The sequence below is a fragment of the Lineus longissimus genome, chromosome 4 (assembly GCF_910592395.1).
Source record: "Lineus longissimus chromosome 4, tnLinLong1.2, whole genome shotgun sequence".
In the NCBI taxonomy this organism is placed as follows: domain Eukaryota; kingdom Metazoa; phylum Nemertea; class Pilidiophora; order Heteronemertea; family Lineidae; genus Lineus; species Lineus longissimus.
The window spans coordinates 4,682,725-4,701,785 of record NC_088311.1 but is presented as its reverse complement, the minus strand read 5'-3'; the positions used below and the strand labels follow the sequence as shown (position 1 = coordinate 4,701,785).

Below are 19,061 nucleotides of genomic sequence, written 5' to 3'. Positions count from 1 at the left end.
TATACTTTCGCAAATCGGGTACCGTTTTTCACTGCGGTAACACACAAGATCACAATGGATTGCTTTTTAAAACAAATAAAACTTAAAATAACTTAAGAATGAACAAAAGTTGATTTTTTTTAGTTTTGTACATGTACGGGGCAAATTACTGGTGATCCAAGAAGACAAGAAAATTTGTGTTTTTACACAGGGATCAACAGTTTACAAGTTAGTCAGCAAAATAACATAACAAATAACTCAGCAAATTCTAATATGATGTCATGTAAATATTCTTTCTGATCTGCAACAGACATTTTGATTTCTGAAAAATTTTAATAAATTAACAATAAAACTGGCCTAAATGTCACAACAGACTTTTCCTAACAACAAGTTTCAAGAGATACCAAATAAATGACATTTTCACTGCTGATACATGCATGAGCTTAACTGAATTGGAAGTATCACACTATGGGAGGTTAATTCCAAATACTACTCCGTCCGGAGCATTAGGATTTCGGCAGTATTTGAGTTCTGTACTCAGAGCATCAAGAGGTCAAGTGTTTTGCTATTGCATATTATAACCTGACACAAGAATCATATGTGAAATGTATGCTTTACAAAAGGATTATAGATAGATATGAAAATAATTCATGAAAGTCCTTCTTGCATTCTATGTTTAACAAACCTCTCACCTCAACTCTATTCATCTGATCTACATGTCCAACCTGATTACCAACATGATCTACTCTGCTGCAAACATTGGTCTTTCAAGTTTGGGTGAGAAATTATCTAAGGCCTCAGAAGATGTGGTTCAGATTGTCTGTGACACATCACAGCTTCAACCAGACACAGTCACACCTTCTTTATCAACCTCATGCCCATGACACTATCCAGCTGGAGCTGCGGACGATGAGCTGGCACTTCCAGACACGTAGTTTATAAATGAACGGATATACCCCCGGAGGGCCACGAGACAACTCGTGAGGACTTTTTGGAGGTTTTCAACAGACCAGCTGCCTCTGCAAGAAAAGAAAATATAACACTTTATCGGCAATGAATCGAACAGATCATAATGACTCCCAATACCGTGCTTCATCTACATACAGCAAGGCTAGGTTGTTCAAAAGCATTTTTGGTAGCAGTCACAGCTTGCTCCACATCTACACGGAACGCAGCATAGGACTTCAATGCAATACTAAACAAACAGGAATTACCAATCCCCTCAAGCAGGAATAAAAGAAGCACAACACTTCCTTACTTAAAATTCAAACAAGGAACAACGAACTTGATCTTATTGTCATTTTATCTCAAGTATAAGAGACAAAATTGTTTTTAAATATTGCCACTTACGTCAATATATTTTCTCTTATCCATGTGACTATGATATTCGTGTACTGAACGAGGTACTTCCAAAATAACAGTGAATAGAAAACAACAAAATCCCAGGTGAGCAGAAGGTAATATGACGCACTGTCATACAGATATGGCGTTCGCTGTTGAACCTGAAATACAGAGACATCCGTTTCATAAAATCAACATTGGAGACTGTCCCTTTCTTAATTTGTGTTAAAGATAGTAAGCTCTCTCTAATTGTGTAAGACATGAGCAGTACATCACAATTTGACAATTTGACACTGGTGCAGCGCTCAAACTAACAACTGGTGCAGTGCCCCACCAACAACTTCGTGTGAACTTCGAGTGCAGAACCAGTCAGTCACATATCTCATCTTCAGGGGACCTTATGATCCAACACCTGGAGTTAAACTTACCCAACTTAAAATTTCCAAAAACTTGACACTGACCCACGCCCTTACTGGCTGTGAGACCTCCATGAGGTAGGATCCCAGTTCACAAAGTTTAGTCCAGGCAAACAGAAGATATGGTCCCACAAAGTCCACAGTCCGGGAAAAGTAGTATGGAACATTTTCTTCCAGCCATCTAGGAAAGAAGTGTAGAAATATGTGACTTGAATACAGAACATTTTGTGAGCACAGAGGTTCCACAAATCTTACATGTTAGCATTAAAATCATGAATTATGATTTTCAAAAATTATTGATCAAAGTATTGGCAACTTCATTGCCATTCACTACAGAATTCTGGTTTCACAATCCCGGTCAATCGTCAGGCTAGTATTGATACAACTCGCTGGACAACTTACATGTACACATTGTTCAATTTAACTATCAAAATGTGAACAAAACAGTACATTGGTGACAATACATCACTTTTAGATACAATCAAATGTACATGAAAGTAAGACAAAAAACAAAAAGATAATCCACGCCAAAAAGCAAAGTGAGTAATTCTACAATAGATAAAACTAAGCCATGCAAATAAAATCCAGTCATCTGGTACTGGTCATAGAGCAGGAGTGAAAACCTTGTGGTAACTTGTACGTGTGACATCACATGCACAAATTCCACAAAAACTCCCATTGACACAAATCCATTTTCTCATTGAGACAACACCTTCATCACATAGGCAAGGGGGTACAACATTTACCAGGGTCAAGAAACCCAGCAAGTCCTAAAATTTCTAATTACCGGTAGTGAAACACGTTTTTTAGAGTTCCTAAGAGGCAGTGGAGCTTGCATGCAGCTCTTTTATAGAAAGCAGAGCTGAAGGTAAACATAAGAAATATTGTGATTTTCAAGCAAAGCCACTGAATCAAGACCGTACTCATATACATCACATAAATGTACAGTTCTTCAGAGTAGGGAAAATTATTTCAATTCAGGAAGTATATGCTGCAGAATACTTCAACCCCAAGTATAAAGACGACTTCTTTGCGACACAGAGTAAACAAACAGATTAATAGACAGACTCATGTAACATCACATCATCTTAACACATGCTTACTTGCAGACGATTCCAAAATAGATCTGCAAACGTCTCCAGAGACTGGCACAGAATGTCATGGTCCCCGTCTCCTCCAAGAACGTAGCGGTCTTACAACCTGTATGAATGACGAATGGCACATTAAGACCACACAGGAAAAACACGCGCTCCAGGTTCAGTCTTCCACAGCTTCTAGATTAATGTGAGCTAAACCCTTTCCATGCGGAACTTTTGAGCAAAAAACTGTTGAAAAAAGTCCCCTAAAGCTACACAAAGCAGCAAAAACAGGAAGAAATTGAGCTCCTCATAGTATCGTTGCACTGGTGCCATCTATACTGAAGACAGTGCAGGCTCACTTGGCAAACATAATTCTGGATTGCCACATAGAAAGGGTTTAGGACTGATGTGCAGTTTTAGGAACTCACTGACAAGCATTATATCAGAAATCTTGTGTTTTGAGTTCATCAAAGCAGTAGCACATGCCATTACTACAATGCAGCTGTAAATGCATTCAAACAGAAAAATTTCTACCCAGGGTGAATAAGCAAACCAACGATGACAAAGCATTAATACAGCTTAATCCTAGAAGCTTTTAGGTGCATAAGGGTAGGTAATTGCAGCCAGTTCTTTAAGAAATGACGAGGACAGATTTCTGAAAATATACACTTCTTGATACCAACAGAATAACCTATGTTACCACCTCTCCGAGTGGATTTAAGTTGTTAGCTTAACCCTTGATTGAAGAGGTTGGTTCATTTGTTAGCAGCGCCACATATGATGGCCCTCGGACCAATTTTTTTCATGTAGAAAGACTAATCATATAATCGCAGCAAGAAATGAATATTTGCAACTGATCTTATAAAGCTAAAGAGAGGTTATCAATGCATTTACCTTTGAAACTGCCATGACTGTGCACATCGTAAATAACCAGGCCGCCAACAAGAGCAAATGTCGACACAAAGAATAGGAACCAAGGGAATTGAGAGCCACTCAATTTGGTCAACAACACCTGGAAAAAAGCAAATACAAACATGACAAATCAGACACACAATGATCTCTTATTTTCTCTTTGATTGAGGCTTCACTGCAAACAAGGCTCTGCAGTATTCTTTTCTCCACCCCTTGACATCTATGGGTTAAGTGAAGTTGGATGATAACCTCTACCACAGTTGATATCAGACTATTAACCCCAACTTTATCCTATCAAGAAGATAGAAAACAAACAACACCTACTTTACATGTTTTATTGCATTCTTCATATTCTTCACCATCAGGTTTAGCTGCCAAATCTTCATTTGTCACACAGAATGTCCTGATCGTTTCACGCAGAATTTTCCGATCTAATTTGGATGCCGCCACGGACCAATTGTCACGCAGATGATCGAGTAAGACTCTGAAAAAGCAAGAGATATTCAAAGACTCAGAATCAATGTGGTTTCTTACGTTGCTACAAACCATTTTAGGGCAGCTCAACTTGAGCAAAGCTATGTCATGTTGCCTAATGATCTCCAGACACCAAATTAAATCTCCATGGTAGCCTTGGTGTCAGCTTGGTATACAATGGCATGGGTCGAAGCCTCAAGTGCTGGTATTGAGTTAATGCTGTATGTTTGAAGATTGTGCGTGGAGTGAACTTTGGTGGCCATTTGAAGTTGCAATGGATCCATTCCTTACCTTGACTGCGAGACGTGGCGGACATACGTCTGTCTCCAGACACTGTAACAATGCTTGTCCTCCGAAAGACACGTGATGAGGCACTGCAGAAGCTGAATAAACGAAGCAGTAATGGGATGAATATTACAAAATCTACGACACATCAAGCTCCAAAATAATGTTTTTAGGCTATCTGGCGATTTACTGCCCAACATATGATGCATTATTTACGCACATCAAAAAACTGCCTGCCAGATCGCAACTTTTACAATCTGATATAAAAACTTCAATTACACTGTTGAAATTAGTGGCATCTGCGTCATAATACCGATTTTTAAATAGATTTCACAGTAATGTCGACTTAGGGATTAAAGGTCAACGATACACTTGTAAGAAGGAGGAAAAACACCACACAGATGAAAGCTTCAGAGACTACTCTTACCTCATTCTTGAATGCCTTATTGCAATCAGGTGTGACTCGTGCAAGGAATGATGGGAAGAAATTCTTCAAGTTTGCCTCTCGGTCACTTCCAAATGCTATCGTCTGAAAATATTAGAAAATTATAATCAATGTCAACACAGAAAATCACAGGGACGATTAATTTCAGGGTGTCGTAGATGTGGTAACTTAGGCAGCATTGCTTGGCAAAAAGAATGGAGGCAGTGATATGTGGTGGCAAACTCCAAAACCAATAACTTAAGACTACAAAACTTACCTTGATTTTTGGGTAAAGTGTCAGGAGTTTTTTCTGCTGATTACTTGGTAAAGAGACCCCTGAATTGGAGGAGAACACCACATCGAGGATCGGGAAGAAGTCACGGAAATTGATTGTCGAGTAACTTGACTTGATGTTGCCATGGAGCCTGAAAGAGACACATTTATTACCAGGATGTCCGAGAGGTTGAACTGTCTAGTTCATAACCGGGAGGTTAGAGGTTCAATTTTAAAGTTGATCAGCACCGTTTCATATTTGTGTTCTTGGGCAAGACACTTTATAGTAAATACCCTACTTGCTTGGAGTCAATATAGGTGACGAGCTCATAAAGAGATTGAATCATGAGCGCAGTAATGCAGCCAGACTGTGATATACCCGAGGGAACTGAGCTCCAGAAGACCAACTATGGTATCGACTGAAATGGCTTTGATTATCCTCCAACACTTTTCTACAAACTCTGGAAGGATGAAAGACTTACTTGAAAAGATTTTCTAAATAGTCAATGGCATACTCAGATAATGCCCGTATCCTCAGAACTGGGAACATCACATCAAGCCAAACTGAAATCAAATAACGTACAGATCAGAATAAAGCCAGGAAGACGAAATAAAATTTTGGAAAATATTTATTACTTTCAGAAATTTTCACGAAGCCTAATTTAGTAGTACAATATCACATCATCTAACACAAATACCTAAAAGTGCCAAAGATCTGATAAAATATCAATCAACATAGATGTTTGCTCACCTCTCAGGCCACATGATAAATCCTTCATGCCCGATTGGCCAACCGCCCACATGACTGAAAGGCACCGCAGCTGACGATTCTGGTTGGTCTTCAACATTTCCAAATACTGAAAAGAGGAGAGATAATAACCACAATGCATGACAAAGTCATAGTCTCAGACTGAGACACCACATGTATAAATACTGATGTAAGAAATAAATGGAAATAGTACAGCAGTTCTTCAGTTATACTAGGATTTAGTATAACTTTCTGATTGTTGTCAAACCACTTATGACTTACCCTAGACAAACTGTTCTGAATGATATCCGGTTTGCCATGTGCCATCAGTTGGATGAATATACGATAGCCATAAGTTGAGGCGCCCTTCCCCAGGTCTTGAATCATCGACTGCACACAATGCTCAAAGAAAAGCTCCTTGACTTCAGGTGTGGTAAGTGACAGTGCCTTCTTTAGGAGCTTCTTCATCCTTTCAGTGACCTTGCATAATGGATAATCTGAAACGGATTTCTTTCATCTTTTAAAATCCCCTTATGAGGTAGTGGCTAATCAACAGTCAGTTGTGTACCATTTCTAGACTCATGAGGAGGTTGGTTTTAATACCAGAACAACAACGGTGAAACCAATCATGTCTGGCCAATGCCATCTGGCCAGAACTCTTAACAGATTCTACATGCAGGAAACATTACTCACCGACAGGATGATCTGAAAATACTGGATCAGGTTCTTTGACATGGTCAAACTTGATGTTCAGGAATGATGCCAAGTCCTTCAGCCACACTGACGGATTATCGGGGAAGACGGCCTGGTCTTTGGTCAATAATGAGTCTAGTTCTGACACATCAACCTAAAACGAATGAATTAATTGCCACACAATGTTTGAAATTAATTTTCTAAAAGTCTTGTTAACGATCATTTGTGCTATTGTTAGGTTGTAAATTAGGTAGGATAAGGAAATGCATCACCTTGGCAGAGGTGAGTGGACTATTGGTATTGATCACCCCATCAAAAAAGCTGTCTGCTTTCGAAGCACAAGCAATGAAATGTAGCATGAATCAGGTTTTTCGAGCTCAGATAAAAATCAGCAGACTGATCACTTTGGACTTCAATTACACAAAGATTTACTGGTCATTCAATCCATGGCATACCTGTTTAAGTGCTTCTTCAAATGAAACCAAGGGGATTTTCTTCTTCTCTTGGAATTTCTTTTTCTGCCCTTGCTGCTTTTTCCCCTTGATATCACCTCCACCATGTCCACCATCCTGTGGTCGGATCTGTTCCTTGCCCGAGCGTCGCTCCTTGTCAGCAAAAGCATCATAGATGGTTGAGGACTCTTTCAGCGGGGCTAATAATGAAAATGATGAAAATAATGTCCAAAGAGAAGGGAAAGTCTTTTACTACTCCAGTGGCAGTTCCAAATCAAAATTGGGAAAAGAGGGCGCAACCCCAATTGCCAAAAGATGTGATCTTGGTTTTGGAAAAGCAAGGCCAGGGTCTTGGCCTGCCTGGACTGGGCCCCCTCTCACTCTCGCTTCCAGCTACTACCCCCAGGCAGCGCAGGCCCAGAACAAATTGGAGCTAGCCCTACTCTGGCCCCTAGGCTGGGAGAAAGCTGTTAATTCCGAATTGAGATACAGGCCGAAAATGAAAAAAATTCGGCCAAAAACTGGGCCTCTAACAAAGTGAATCATGTTCGCTACAGACTACTGAGTTACGTGCAACGTGTACGCAAATACAGGCATAGTGCAACGTGCACTGCATAGTGCATTGATTGCATACGTATACGTGCACGAAATCGAACAGAAAAAGTAGCCACAATATAATCTCCCACTACTTTACAAAGCGCTATCCACGTATGACTCATTTACCAGCAATTTCTATTCTTGGCATATTTTCTTGCAGTATCTTCTTTTGAGATTTCGTAACCGTATTGGGCCCATTTTTGCCTTTTTTCGTGGTTTTGCCAACCATTTCCCATCCTTTACCGGTCATCGCCATTTTGACGGTGGGGGGAGTCAAACGACGGAAGAGCCATTTCAAATTTAAAGCTGAACCGTCCAATTTTTTTCACTCGGTGGCGCCGGCGGCACAAATAAAACTGTGTGCGTGAATCTTAGTGAAATGTACTGTGCCTGGCCGCGTTAAATGTACTAGTGGCACGGGTTGATTTTGATGTCCGTTGGCTGAAATGTTTGATGTCCCAATTCCACTACAGAGAGGGAAAAATGAATGTGTCAATCAGCCAGGCTTTTACATTCCCAGTCAATGAGTGGTAACACTCAGTAAGGTTGGTTAGGCCCACATCCCGGGTACACATGAAGGTGTATACAGGTCTGTTGTCAGATGCAGTTCTTCTTCTTCTTCCCGGTTCATCTTCTTCTTCTTCCAATTAAATGCCAACCCAGTTACGGAGTATAGTCGCACTGGCTCGTAGATAGGATATAAATACAGATTTAGTGGTGAACCATGGATCATGAAAAAACAACTTTACTCTTGTACCGGTATATCATATATTTCTTGAAGGCAGCTAATGCGGCAGTGAATATTAAACAGGAGCGTTGTCTTTAGATCTTATTCCAACTTGTCTGCAAATGGTGTTACCACCAATACGCGACCTTGAAACTCCTGTCGGCTCCCGGCCATTATTGTCAATTATACTAAATGCATATCTAATCAAAGTGAAAGTCAATTTAAATCCTCTGGCGAATTAGTCCGACACTATTATACTATTATACAATGGATAAGGCCTAGATACGATCGTTTCCGAACCACGTCGAACGAAGAAGAAGAAACGATCTTTACAAGCGTCTATGAATACAATGACGACTCACCGTCGCCGCAAAAAGGAATGCTTGTAGGCCTACACTCACACGGTTTGTTTTCGATGTTTGGGACAACATTCCGATCACCCTAAATCCGATCAGAAAGTACATTTAGCTTTACCACATTCATTGGCATCTGTTGGTCAGCCAAATAAACAATTCAGCCAAGAGCTGTTGCGACCGTTGAGGCATCATGGACACATACGATTTTGCCGTCAATATAGTCGCAACAGCTCCCGTCTGATTTTACAGTATAAACGTCCGTAGGCTGGCACGGAACCCTCCAGTGTTCAAGTTCTGTTTGTCTGAACCTTATGTCTCAGTTTATGAGGCAGGTGGTTCCGAACTCCCTCCTCATCCATAACAAGTCCATAACCTTGGCCAGAATCAGCCGGATATGCATTAAATGCGTCGTAACTGACATTGTTCACTCCGTCGTCCGGGTATTCAGTTTTCACCATGGGATAGTAATGAGATTCTTGCTGGTTCATATTCGGCTGAATGTACCCCTGGTCTGTGGGATAGAACCCTTCGTCGCCCACGGCTTTCTTTAACCTCTCCAATTCCATCTTCAGGGTCATGTTTTCGTGAACCAGCTTCGTCATCCGGGACTCTAAGGCTACCTCAACGCACTTGCGTTTCCAGCGTGATCTCTTCGCCGAGTGGTTGTTCTTGGTCCTCTTCATCCAATACATGCTGTCCTTTGAGTCGTCAGGGACCAGTTCCCGCCTGGCTCGGGGTTTCACTGGGTAGCTGACTTCGGGAACTTGGAGGTCAAGGAGGTTGGTATGGTTGGGTGTGTACGACACTGGATACGGGTTCATCATGTACCACTGACTATTCCTGAAATATGAAAGAAATTGTGTTAGTCATAAAAGATGATTGTTTCCAGGGCGAATGTTCATAATTTTGTTAAAGCTGTGGCTTTTATCCGGTCTTCTAACAGCTGCCGGTGATAGTTCAATACCAAAATCCGAAGTAATCCTTATCGTGTGGTTATGGCGTTACGTAATTGATGACGTAATTCCGTGAGTCTTCTGACGTCAGCCTTGAAAATATTTTATCTGGTTTGGGGTTGGCCGACTGTTTACATGACAATCGATATCTTACATAAATCGCCTTTCATCGCACGTATTCATTATGCGGTTACATAAAAAAATATGATTATGTTACCGATATTGTACAGTATAACACGACTACACATTGTTGTTACATTATTTCCTCAGGCTGTATTACATATGAGCAGGCTTAACTGAAATTCCAGCCAAGGTCAGTCCAGGGATCAGACTGGCTTCGTTCAGATGCGCATGCATCCTGATTCTCATGCGTTTGCGTCACCAGTATCGAGCTCCACAAACGGGTCAAGATGATGCGCATGACGCCTGGGGCAAAACGTTGACAGTCGTCAGAAATAATGCAGTCCAAATGTGTATGCCCTTTTATGCCATGCCAAGTAATCGGATGAGAAAAAATCCATCAACCACGTGTTCACACTCACCAGCAATTTGAAGTCGGCGCTCAGTCTGGTCCAGTCGTTCTTTTGGTTCGAAAATGGAAATGGTGAGAGCGGGAATAAGCGTTGACGTTCGTCACGATCTTGCACTGCTCTATCAGTCGATTGACTATCAAAGCATGGATACCAAATAGAGGTTCAACGTAGTGCAGGCTTCCTCCCACTGTTGCTCAATAATGATTACCTAACTAAAAACCATTATATAATACATGCTGTTTATATTTTGGATTCCCACTGCGTGGGGGCCAATGACGTCAGCGCCCAGTGAAGAGTGAAGTTAGAGGCAGAGTGATGAAAACAACTGGTGCAGGGAGGATTGAAAACATGGGAGGCTGTCACGGAGAATAAAGATCAGACGTCCACCCTTGCAATTGGCATTCACTCTGTTATGAAAGAGTTCTGTTTTAGGATTTTAAAGTTCTAGCTATGACGATTGCCGAGTCTGATAACTCTGGGAACTCTTAACTGATTCATTCACGACATTGCACATCACCGCCTGATTATTGATCTGATATCGATGATAACATTGCATAATAATAACTTATGCCATTCACCTATAGGCAAGTGATTGTGTAACATATTGAGTAAGCGAGTTTCCGCACTATTATGAAAAATTATGAAATAAATTGAGTAACATACAATATTCGTTCTGTAATATTTGTAATACAAAAATTACCCTGGTATTTCAGTGTTTCCACAGACAACTGAATGTTTCGTTTGCAGTTTTCCTGGTATCACTAAAGTGCCGATATTCGGCCCTTTTCTGTTATTATGAGATACAGGTTTTTGCTGGTATGCTATATCTACTGCGTCCGGAGTGTAACATAACTGAGCTCTGTCATTTAGTGCCGAGCGCGAGCGTTGGCCTGATGTATAAGCTGTATCTCTTGATTTGAAATTGGCGCCATATCATCTGGGTCACATCCGCGATTAATGACATAGCGGCATTATATAACACAGAGCATGCGCACACAAGAACACCGCATATCGATATATACTGGTAAAATGGAAAGATGCCTTAGTTGGGTTATCTCCACACAGTGCGATGTCCACGCGTCTCGATAGCGTTGCGCTGCGACCGAGTCATTTGGTATACAAACTTTCAGAAACCCTGGACCTCTTTACCTCAGCTGATTCATTTAGGATGTTGTAATCGGTATCTCAATAAGGATGATGTCACGTGACCGATGACGCATAATTATTCAACCGAGGGTAGGAGATTGCATAATCCTTTGTCAGTTGGAATAGACAGTTCACCTGAGGTTAACTTGGGGAAAACCGCCCTTTTTTGGATACGGGATCGAAAATAAGGATACTCCGGATCTCAAGAATCCTGGAAACTGTGACAAAAGGTAGGAATTGGTGTGTGGGTCTTTGTCTGATTGCTAGACGCTCAGTTTGTACACATTACAGTACGGTTGTATAACACGGTACCGGAGCCTGACCTGAGAACGGGTCAACAGGCTGCTTGAGTCCGATGCTGGCCCGAAATAACCCCATCGTTAAGAGAGTTACATAACTTCAAATCTTAATGTTCTTTAACTTAAGTTTTAGGGATGTATCTAGGTATTTCTTGGGGGAAAAACAGCCGTGTGTGTCTAAGCATATAAAGGTATACTATGTATCTGTATATCGCATACTGCATTTTCCCTACAGACAACCTGGTTTAAGGACGTGACCCACTTTCGCCTTTGTGATATACCAGCGTATAGGTGTAATACTGGATTTGTTATGTCTGCTGGCTGCGTTCTCGTTGGTGAATTGCCGGCTATCTGCTATGGCCGCATATATCACCGCTCTGTAATGAGTTTCGCTGGAGAGGAATGGGCTATCGTTTTGTGCGTTGATATCATATGTGATTTTGGATTACTTGGCCAGTTGCATTTTTAGTGAACATAACGTCTGTCATGTGTTATGTAATAGCACAAATATATATTTGGGGTTTTATCATTTAATTGCAAAAGGCCTCATGTTCACTATAAAGGTGGAGGATGTTGTTCATCACATTATCATTTCGCTTAGTAACCATGTCATGATTGCAGAGACCATTTAGGTGTTGCATGTGGGCGCCTTAACATAGGCCTAACAGTAGAAGAGACCATAATGTGTGCACTTTTTGATATAAATTGACCTTCACAAATTAAAAGGCATACTTGCAAAGAAAACCTAAAGCTATTTGGTTGCTTTAAAATGTTGTTTATGCAATGTTTTATTTCTTTTTGATCAGTGTCACAATCATTGACATGGTTTTGTTTTGTGTTCATTATAATGATGACACAATCTGATTTGGTGTGTTGTCCAAGAATGATTAATGAGTATAATATATTTTGATAGAAATGCTGAGTAAATTTTGCCAAAAGTTTGCCCTGGGATATAAATAGCCTGAGCGCTTTCTGTAGTGTACCCCCCTTTTAAAGGGTTAAAGTCAAAATATCACCATGGTCACCTTGCATAATCATCAGGCTGTAAGCATACTGAATTATATCACAAGTCATCTGAAGAGATCCAACCCCCATGATATGTGGTCAATAGAATTAAGTAGACTCTGCCATTAATAGTACGCTGCTTGTCTTATAAAGGAGTTCATGAACTCTGGTACATCCTACATCTGGCCTGTAGGGATCGGTCGATGTTGATTGCGTGAGACACCTGCATGGAAAACTAGTGGTGTGGTAATGCACAATATTATTGATCAAAAGTTGTTTATGTAATACATGTATGTGGCATGGACATATTATTGATTTATACTTCAAAAACGAAGGGAAAAAATGTTATTTATGGGCTGACTAAAATTAACACTAACATTTGGTTTGTTTTAGGCCTAAATTCCTCTTTCTCTGTGTCTTTCAGCTCCAGTAACTGATGCCATCCTCTCGGAAATACAACAAGAATGCCCCGAGCTCCAGTGGTTCCAGTGATTCAGGAACCCCTGCCAGTATGCCAGACGGGGATGCCAGACCAACTGTGTCGGCAACAACCTTGACCATTCCCAAGGTCACCTCCAGAAGGTCCCATTCTCCAGTTTCATCAGTAGAGGCCAACATTGCCCAGCAGCTCCTGGCCTTGAGGGAGAGTCCAGTAAGCAGTCAGAAGGGGGAGGTGTTGCCGTCTCGGAAACAACGTGAGTTCATACCAGACGCCAGCAAAGATGCCCACTACTGGGAGAGACGACGGAAGAATAACGAAGCTGCTAAACGGTCCAGAGAGAAGCGAAGGATGAATGACATGGTGCTCGAGGGTCAGATCAGTGAGCTGACGGAGGAGAACCAAATGCTGCGTGACGAGCTGATTAGTCTGAAGAAACGCTTTGGCCTCCCTCTTGGCAATCTGGCCAAACCACGTGCTCGGCCTTCTTCCAGTCCAACACCAGATAATAATGGCGTCCAGAATCCTATCACTCCACCTCCTGCAACAGCTGAACCTCAGCCACAGAAAACCTCAAGCACACCACGCATCCACTCCAATTCCAAGACCAAAAAATGTGAAGTCACCAAACCATCTCCACAAGTTGGCATCCAGGTTCCCCGCGTTGCACCACAACAGATGATCCAAATACCCGGACAACAAACCCTCGCCCTAGTCTCCTCCATCCCTTATCAGATGAACGGCCAGTGCTCGGAACCAACGTCTGACATCAGTGTTCAAACAAGCCAGCCCAGTGAAGGAATAGATATCCAAGCATCTGCAGCCTATGCCGTCCAGACCGATAGCAAAGCCGGCATGATGATCCCAGGCATCTGCACATGGCAGATGATGCCAGCACACCTCATCACCGAGCCAGCTGAGGAAGACCAGCCAGAGGTCCAAGAGCAACTGCAAGAAGGGCCTGAAGGCGCGCCACTGAATCTCGTCATCAAGAATGTCTTCTCAAAGGCTGATGAAGACAGCGGCACTGATGGCTCTAACAGCATGCACATAAAATCTGAGCAACATGGTTCAGAGGAAGAGGACTGTGTGGTGTTAGCTGGCTGTCGTGACACCTTGACATTAGAAAAACGGTATAAGAGTCAACGTTTCGCCGAGAGTGAACACTCGGATTCTTACAGGGACTCAGACAATGAATCTTTCTCGAGTTATTCTAGCATGCCGAAGAGGTTGAGAATTGATGAATCAGATACTACAGAAACAAGCCTGCTGAATGATGATCTGAGTACGCCATCGTCCATTGGGAAATATCGCTGTCAGATTGACCCGAAGTATTCCGAGAGGCGGCAGCGCAACAACGAGGCTGCCAGGAAGTGCCGGGAGAACCGTAAGATGGCGCTGCGAGTTCGGACAGCGAGGACGAATCTCCTAGCAGTTGAAAATGACAAGTTGAAGAATGAACTGTTGAACCTGTCTGATGAAGTCAAGAACTTAAAACAGCTGATTGAGACCAAAAAGGGTATCAAGATCTCTGATGTTCATCCTATGCTTGATACTATAAAGGTCGAAAAGATCGAACCCGTCAGTCCTCCCCCGTCTTCTCCAGCTACGGAATAAATAAGCGGCAACGTTCACTTGAATGAGTTGTTGATGAGGCAGTAAGTATTGAGTCTTAAAAGCCTTAGTTTTTTCGATGGGCCAATGCAGGTTATTCCAAGACAGTACTTTTCATACTGTTCTCTTTACTCTTACGATTTGCGAAATATCCCAATTTTTTGGCTGATTTGCAACTATTCTATTGGTTTTTCCAATCAAAAATTATTTTCACATGTTTCATTTTTATGAATCCTAGCCTGATCATTTGCCCAACCTGAAAAATTAAAAGGCCCACATAAATGTTACTGTTGACAGTGAACACAAGACTGGAAGGATGTTGATTCTGATGACCATTTTTTTGCTAAATTGGAATGTTGAAGTAGCATCGCAACTAGTGCTAATTATTATTGTGCCATATCTTTTATACTGCTACAGCATATTTACTAACCTACATTTTGATGCGCTATTGTTATTATAGTCATTTTATAACATGATTTGTGTGAAAATACCTACAGCCATGTTGTTATCACATTTTTCCACAGGGAACTGGAGTTCGACATCAGACATGAAAGTCATTTTTTAAATCAATTAATCATCAAAATTAGTTAAATATCACGGACATTGAAAGACATGAATAACTTCAAGTAGATTGTTTAAATAAGTTGGTCTATTGTTACTTTTATGTCATAGTAAAAATATATATTCTTAAGTTTCCTGTGGAAATGTGACAACAAAATGGCTGAAAAATATTTTTGGCAGACCATCTATTAATATATGATCAGTTGAGAACTGAATACTTTATAAAGTTGTGCTATTGATGTGGTCATATTCGGTTTCAGACCTGTGGTTTGGAACTCATTCAAAACCATCAATACCATTTACATGCCCTATTAAGTAGGGTCTACTCTGTTCCTGGAGTAGTTGCTAAGAAAGTCAGGCATGTGACAAAGCACAGACCCATAGAGTTTATGAGACTTTCTCAGCTGTTATAACCAAGTGGTGGTGTTTGTGTTACCATGGCAACTGATGATGCTGACATTTGCTGGGCTCCCTGCAATGTTATTGTGTGATCTAGAGTTGCATAATTGAGTAGAGGATCACTGAGCCATTCATTGCATCGATTTTCAGGTATTTGTCCTCTGCCTAACATGCTGTGTAATTATCTAAGATTGCCTATGTCCAGGCTGCACCTTTGACTAAAATAAGTCCGCCTCTGCTTTGCAGTCAAGCCAGATTTTCTGCATTAAGGGGAATCTAACTACTTGAGCACCTTTGGCCATCTCTGGGTGGGACTGCACCCTATTTCCGTATAATGCATGGTTGGAGAAACCAATGGTCTTAGAACAAGACTTTGTTCATGAGACTTTCTTTCCAAGAGTCATTGATACCTTTTACACCAGCCTGGCAGAACCCTGGTGCTTGTTGATTGTGTTGCCGTTGCATAACTGAACTTGTGTCTGCTACCACAGGGTTAATGCTAGTTACGTGTTACTTAATCCTTACAACTGGTAGTGCCTGTCTTGTAGCTTCGCCTCCATGGATACAGCCCAGTCGACTCATTGATCCAATAGTAGACTATGACTTCATCTGATCATGTACCTGGCTGCTGCAATAATAGTGCATTGGGACTATGAAAGACTGATCTGCCATCTTTGGTCTAATTGTTAAACTAAACGACATGCCGGTAGCGTAGGACACTTTTTCAAAGGAACAGTAATTACTATTACACCAGTCTGTGTTATAGAAACGAACCTACCATCAAATTCACTCTGAATACATTTATTTGGAACCAGTTCTCTCTCTGTTTGATATGTAGTAAGGAGTAAAAATGGAAGAACCCTTATTTGTTCAAATGAGCAGGCACACGTGCCAACTTACTGGCAGTGAATGTCAATCTTAAAGTCTCCTCATTTCGTGAAGGATGGATATACGCACAACGACGGTAGATCGGCATGGCAGGCACACAGCCTTGTTACTGTTAAAATGTTAAAAAGGTCTTTACCGGTAGTTTATAGTTTCTGTGCCGGGCTGGTACATTGAAGTGGTTGATTTACTTTTTGTACAAACTTGCTGTGGTGAAATGTGTTAATTTCCTACCTCATACATGTAGATTGTACATTGTACCATTTTGCTAAAATGTGCCATGAAGTCGTTTTTTCTCTGTCATTAAGGTTTTATAATCACTTTTGAAGTTAGGGTCTGTGTCCACTGCCTTGATGCTGCAGGTCCGCCATCATGTGACTGATATTTTGACAGACCTGAGGGACCTTGACCACCTTTGTGTATCTTTTCTAGTAATGTGTCTACTTTGTTTCAAATGACAGGGTTTGATCCTTGTCTGCTAAACCTGTTCTGCAATTTCTAAACATTTGATAAGAAATTACTAATGCCATTGATGAATTTGAGAAGAAGCAAGTCTTTTTAGTGTATCATGAAAGGTAGGCCTTATGCAGCAGCAAGTGCAAAATCTGTACATTACTTTTCATGCAATCAATGCTTAGTCTTTTGGTACCAGTAAAGCTATGACATCACTCGCAGGAGTTAGACTGTATGCGAGTTGTCATTACATTTTCAGTTTTACTCACTACTTTTGTATATACATGTATCATATTCATGTTCAACATTGATAGCCAGCCACCAAAAGACATTGAATGTAAACAGGAATTCTTGATTTTAGTAGATTTAGATGCATTTACCTTATTTCTAACTGCAGTGCCATATATAGCTTGATATTACGTTTTGTTTTGTTAGTGACTTTGTGTATGCTGGGTTTGTACAAATATGTACCATGCATGTACTGGAGAAACAGCGACTACTAAAATTAGAGATATGCTTAAAATTTTCTTTTGCAAAATAAAGTGCTATAATAAAAACTTTGCCACCACTGGTTTGTTTCGCCAACATTAATGCCAAAGAGTTCCACCGTTTACAGAATCCATTATCCTGCAGCGCAAACTTAAACATGTACATGTATTTGGAATGTTATCAATTTCTTTTTGCCTGCTTACGTATAACCTTTTGTTTGTTGATGTCAAAGACATATGTATAATCATATATTTAATCGGTTACTTGTAGCCTTGAATTCTGCTGTTAATGAATTATGATACCGTTTTAATACTATTATCACTGGCCAAATATAGTTGTAGGTGCTACTGGACACGTGGTTAGAACTATGTAACATAGTCGAGCTTTGATGAAAGAATTAAACGCATATTCTAATGTTTTTCTATAAATAATGGTGTTTGTTGTTACTTTATTTAAACAAAGGCGTGTGGAGTAGGCCTACAGTCTTCTTAAGATGGAAATACGAAGGAACAGCGTCTCTCTTCGGTAAAACAATGGAGAAGCAGAAACCTACCTTGAACATCAGTGCTGTGACTTTGCTTACTTTTAAGCAGAAACAAACTTTATCGTCTGAGAATGAAATGAAGAACGCCGACTTCGACTATTAAACTTATATCACTATTTTATTCCATTAATATATTCACACGTTCAATGACAAAACAATGACAATAACTGGACAACAGAGTCTGTCCTGAGATCAACAGAACAACCTACATTGTATCAGTGGTGTATTTACATGATTTACATTTTCGATCTTTGAATGTCTTTTCTCGAGTTCTTTGTTTAGCAGAGCATCAGCCAACGCCAAAGGTTATCGCAAAATCGCTAAACCCGGGGATCGCATCATTGGCAAATCCTGCACTAAACTGGGAACCGGGAGAGTCGACCTTACACCACCAAACCTTGGGCGCTTTAGACGCAAGGCTTGGGACCGAGTGGCATAAAACGTTCCTCCACAAGGAAGAGAGTGTGTCTTCTGCTTATAGTACTAGCCAATCAGAAGCACTGTAAGATCCTTGGTATACACATTCTTTGATTCGAACGAGCATGATGATAGGCATCTTACTCGGGTCAAAACCTTGTCGTATGTCCCAGATTCCTGTATTTGTGGAGAATAACAACACTCGAAAAAATGTTTATATATGTATATATACAAGAATAAGACGAAGATAATTAATTACATATTTTACTATACACTTCGTTATAATATTCTAAAAATTAATCACGCAAAATGTACATCACAAAATAAACTGTCTTTATCACGAGTTAATATCCAATATGCATTTTAATACCAATATGTAGTTGTACCAAACAAAACGTAACATAAAACATTAATGTATTAACATCATGGATATACAGTAGGTAATTTATACATTGTCATGGAAAGTGCTGAAATGTGTAGAATCTATGTATACATGTACGACATTAGGGTATTCTCCTACTGCATGTCAATGAAACATGACAAAAACTTGGTCAATATCGAAAACGCA

At 40.6% G+C, this 19,061-nt stretch overlaps 2 protein-coding genes across 3 annotated transcripts; one reads left to right on the top strand and one right to left on the bottom strand.

Annotated features, from left to right (window-relative positions):
* Positions 1–212: 212 nt before the first annotated feature.
* LOC135486434 (transmembrane protein 214-A-like) lies at positions 213–7,959 on the bottom strand. Of its 2 annotated transcripts, XM_064769216.1 has the most exons (16): positions 7,800–7,959; positions 7,080–7,276; positions 6,625–6,778; positions 6,214–6,428; positions 5,935–6,040; positions 5,666–5,747; positions 5,188–5,335; positions 4,914–5,015; positions 4,493–4,584; positions 4,052–4,211; positions 3,710–3,827; positions 2,840–2,936; positions 2,524–2,598; positions 1,749–1,917; positions 1,330–1,481; positions 213–998 (listed from the first exon to the last, which is right to left on the bottom strand). In XM_064769216.1, exons 1-16 carry the CDS (start codon positions 7,927–7,929, stop codon positions 866–868), a joined length of 2,130 nt encoding a protein of 709 aa, XP_064625286.1. In that variant the 5' UTR covers positions 7,930–7,959; the 3' UTR covers positions 213–865. The 2 variants fall into 2 exon arrangements, with proteins under 2 accessions (XP_064625286.1, XP_064625287.1); XM_064769217.1 differs by lacking the exon at positions 2,524–2,598.
* Positions 7,960–11,278: 3,319 nt separating this feature from the next.
* Positions 11,279–17,963, top strand: LOC135486140 (transcription factor atf-2-like). The gene is made up of 2 exons (XM_064768685.1): positions 11,279–11,618; positions 13,117–17,963. Exon 2 carries the CDS (start codon positions 13,129–13,131, stop codon positions 14,746–14,748), a length of 1,620 nt encoding a protein of 539 aa, XP_064624755.1. The 5' UTR covers positions 11,279–11,618; positions 13,117–13,128; the 3' UTR covers positions 14,749–17,963.
* The last annotated feature ends 1,098 nt before the right edge of the window (positions 17,964–19,061 follow it).

Coding starts and splice junctions, on each gene's coding strand:
- LOC135486434 (XM_064769216.1), bottom strand. CDS start 7,929: ATGGCGATGACCGGTAAAGGATGGGAAATGGTTGGCAAAACCACGAAA. Junction 5,336..5,665: donor TATTTAGAAAATCTTTTCAA/GTAAGTCTTTCA, acceptor TGTCTCTTTCAG/GCTCCATGGCAACATCAAGT. Junction 2,599..2,839: donor TATTTTGGAATCGTCTGCAA/GTAAGCATGTGT, acceptor GTTTACCTTCAG/CTCTGCTTTCTATAAAAGAG.
- LOC135486140 (XM_064768685.1), top strand. CDS start 13,129: ATGCCATCCTCTCGGAAATACAACAAGAATGCCCCGAGCTCCAGTGGT.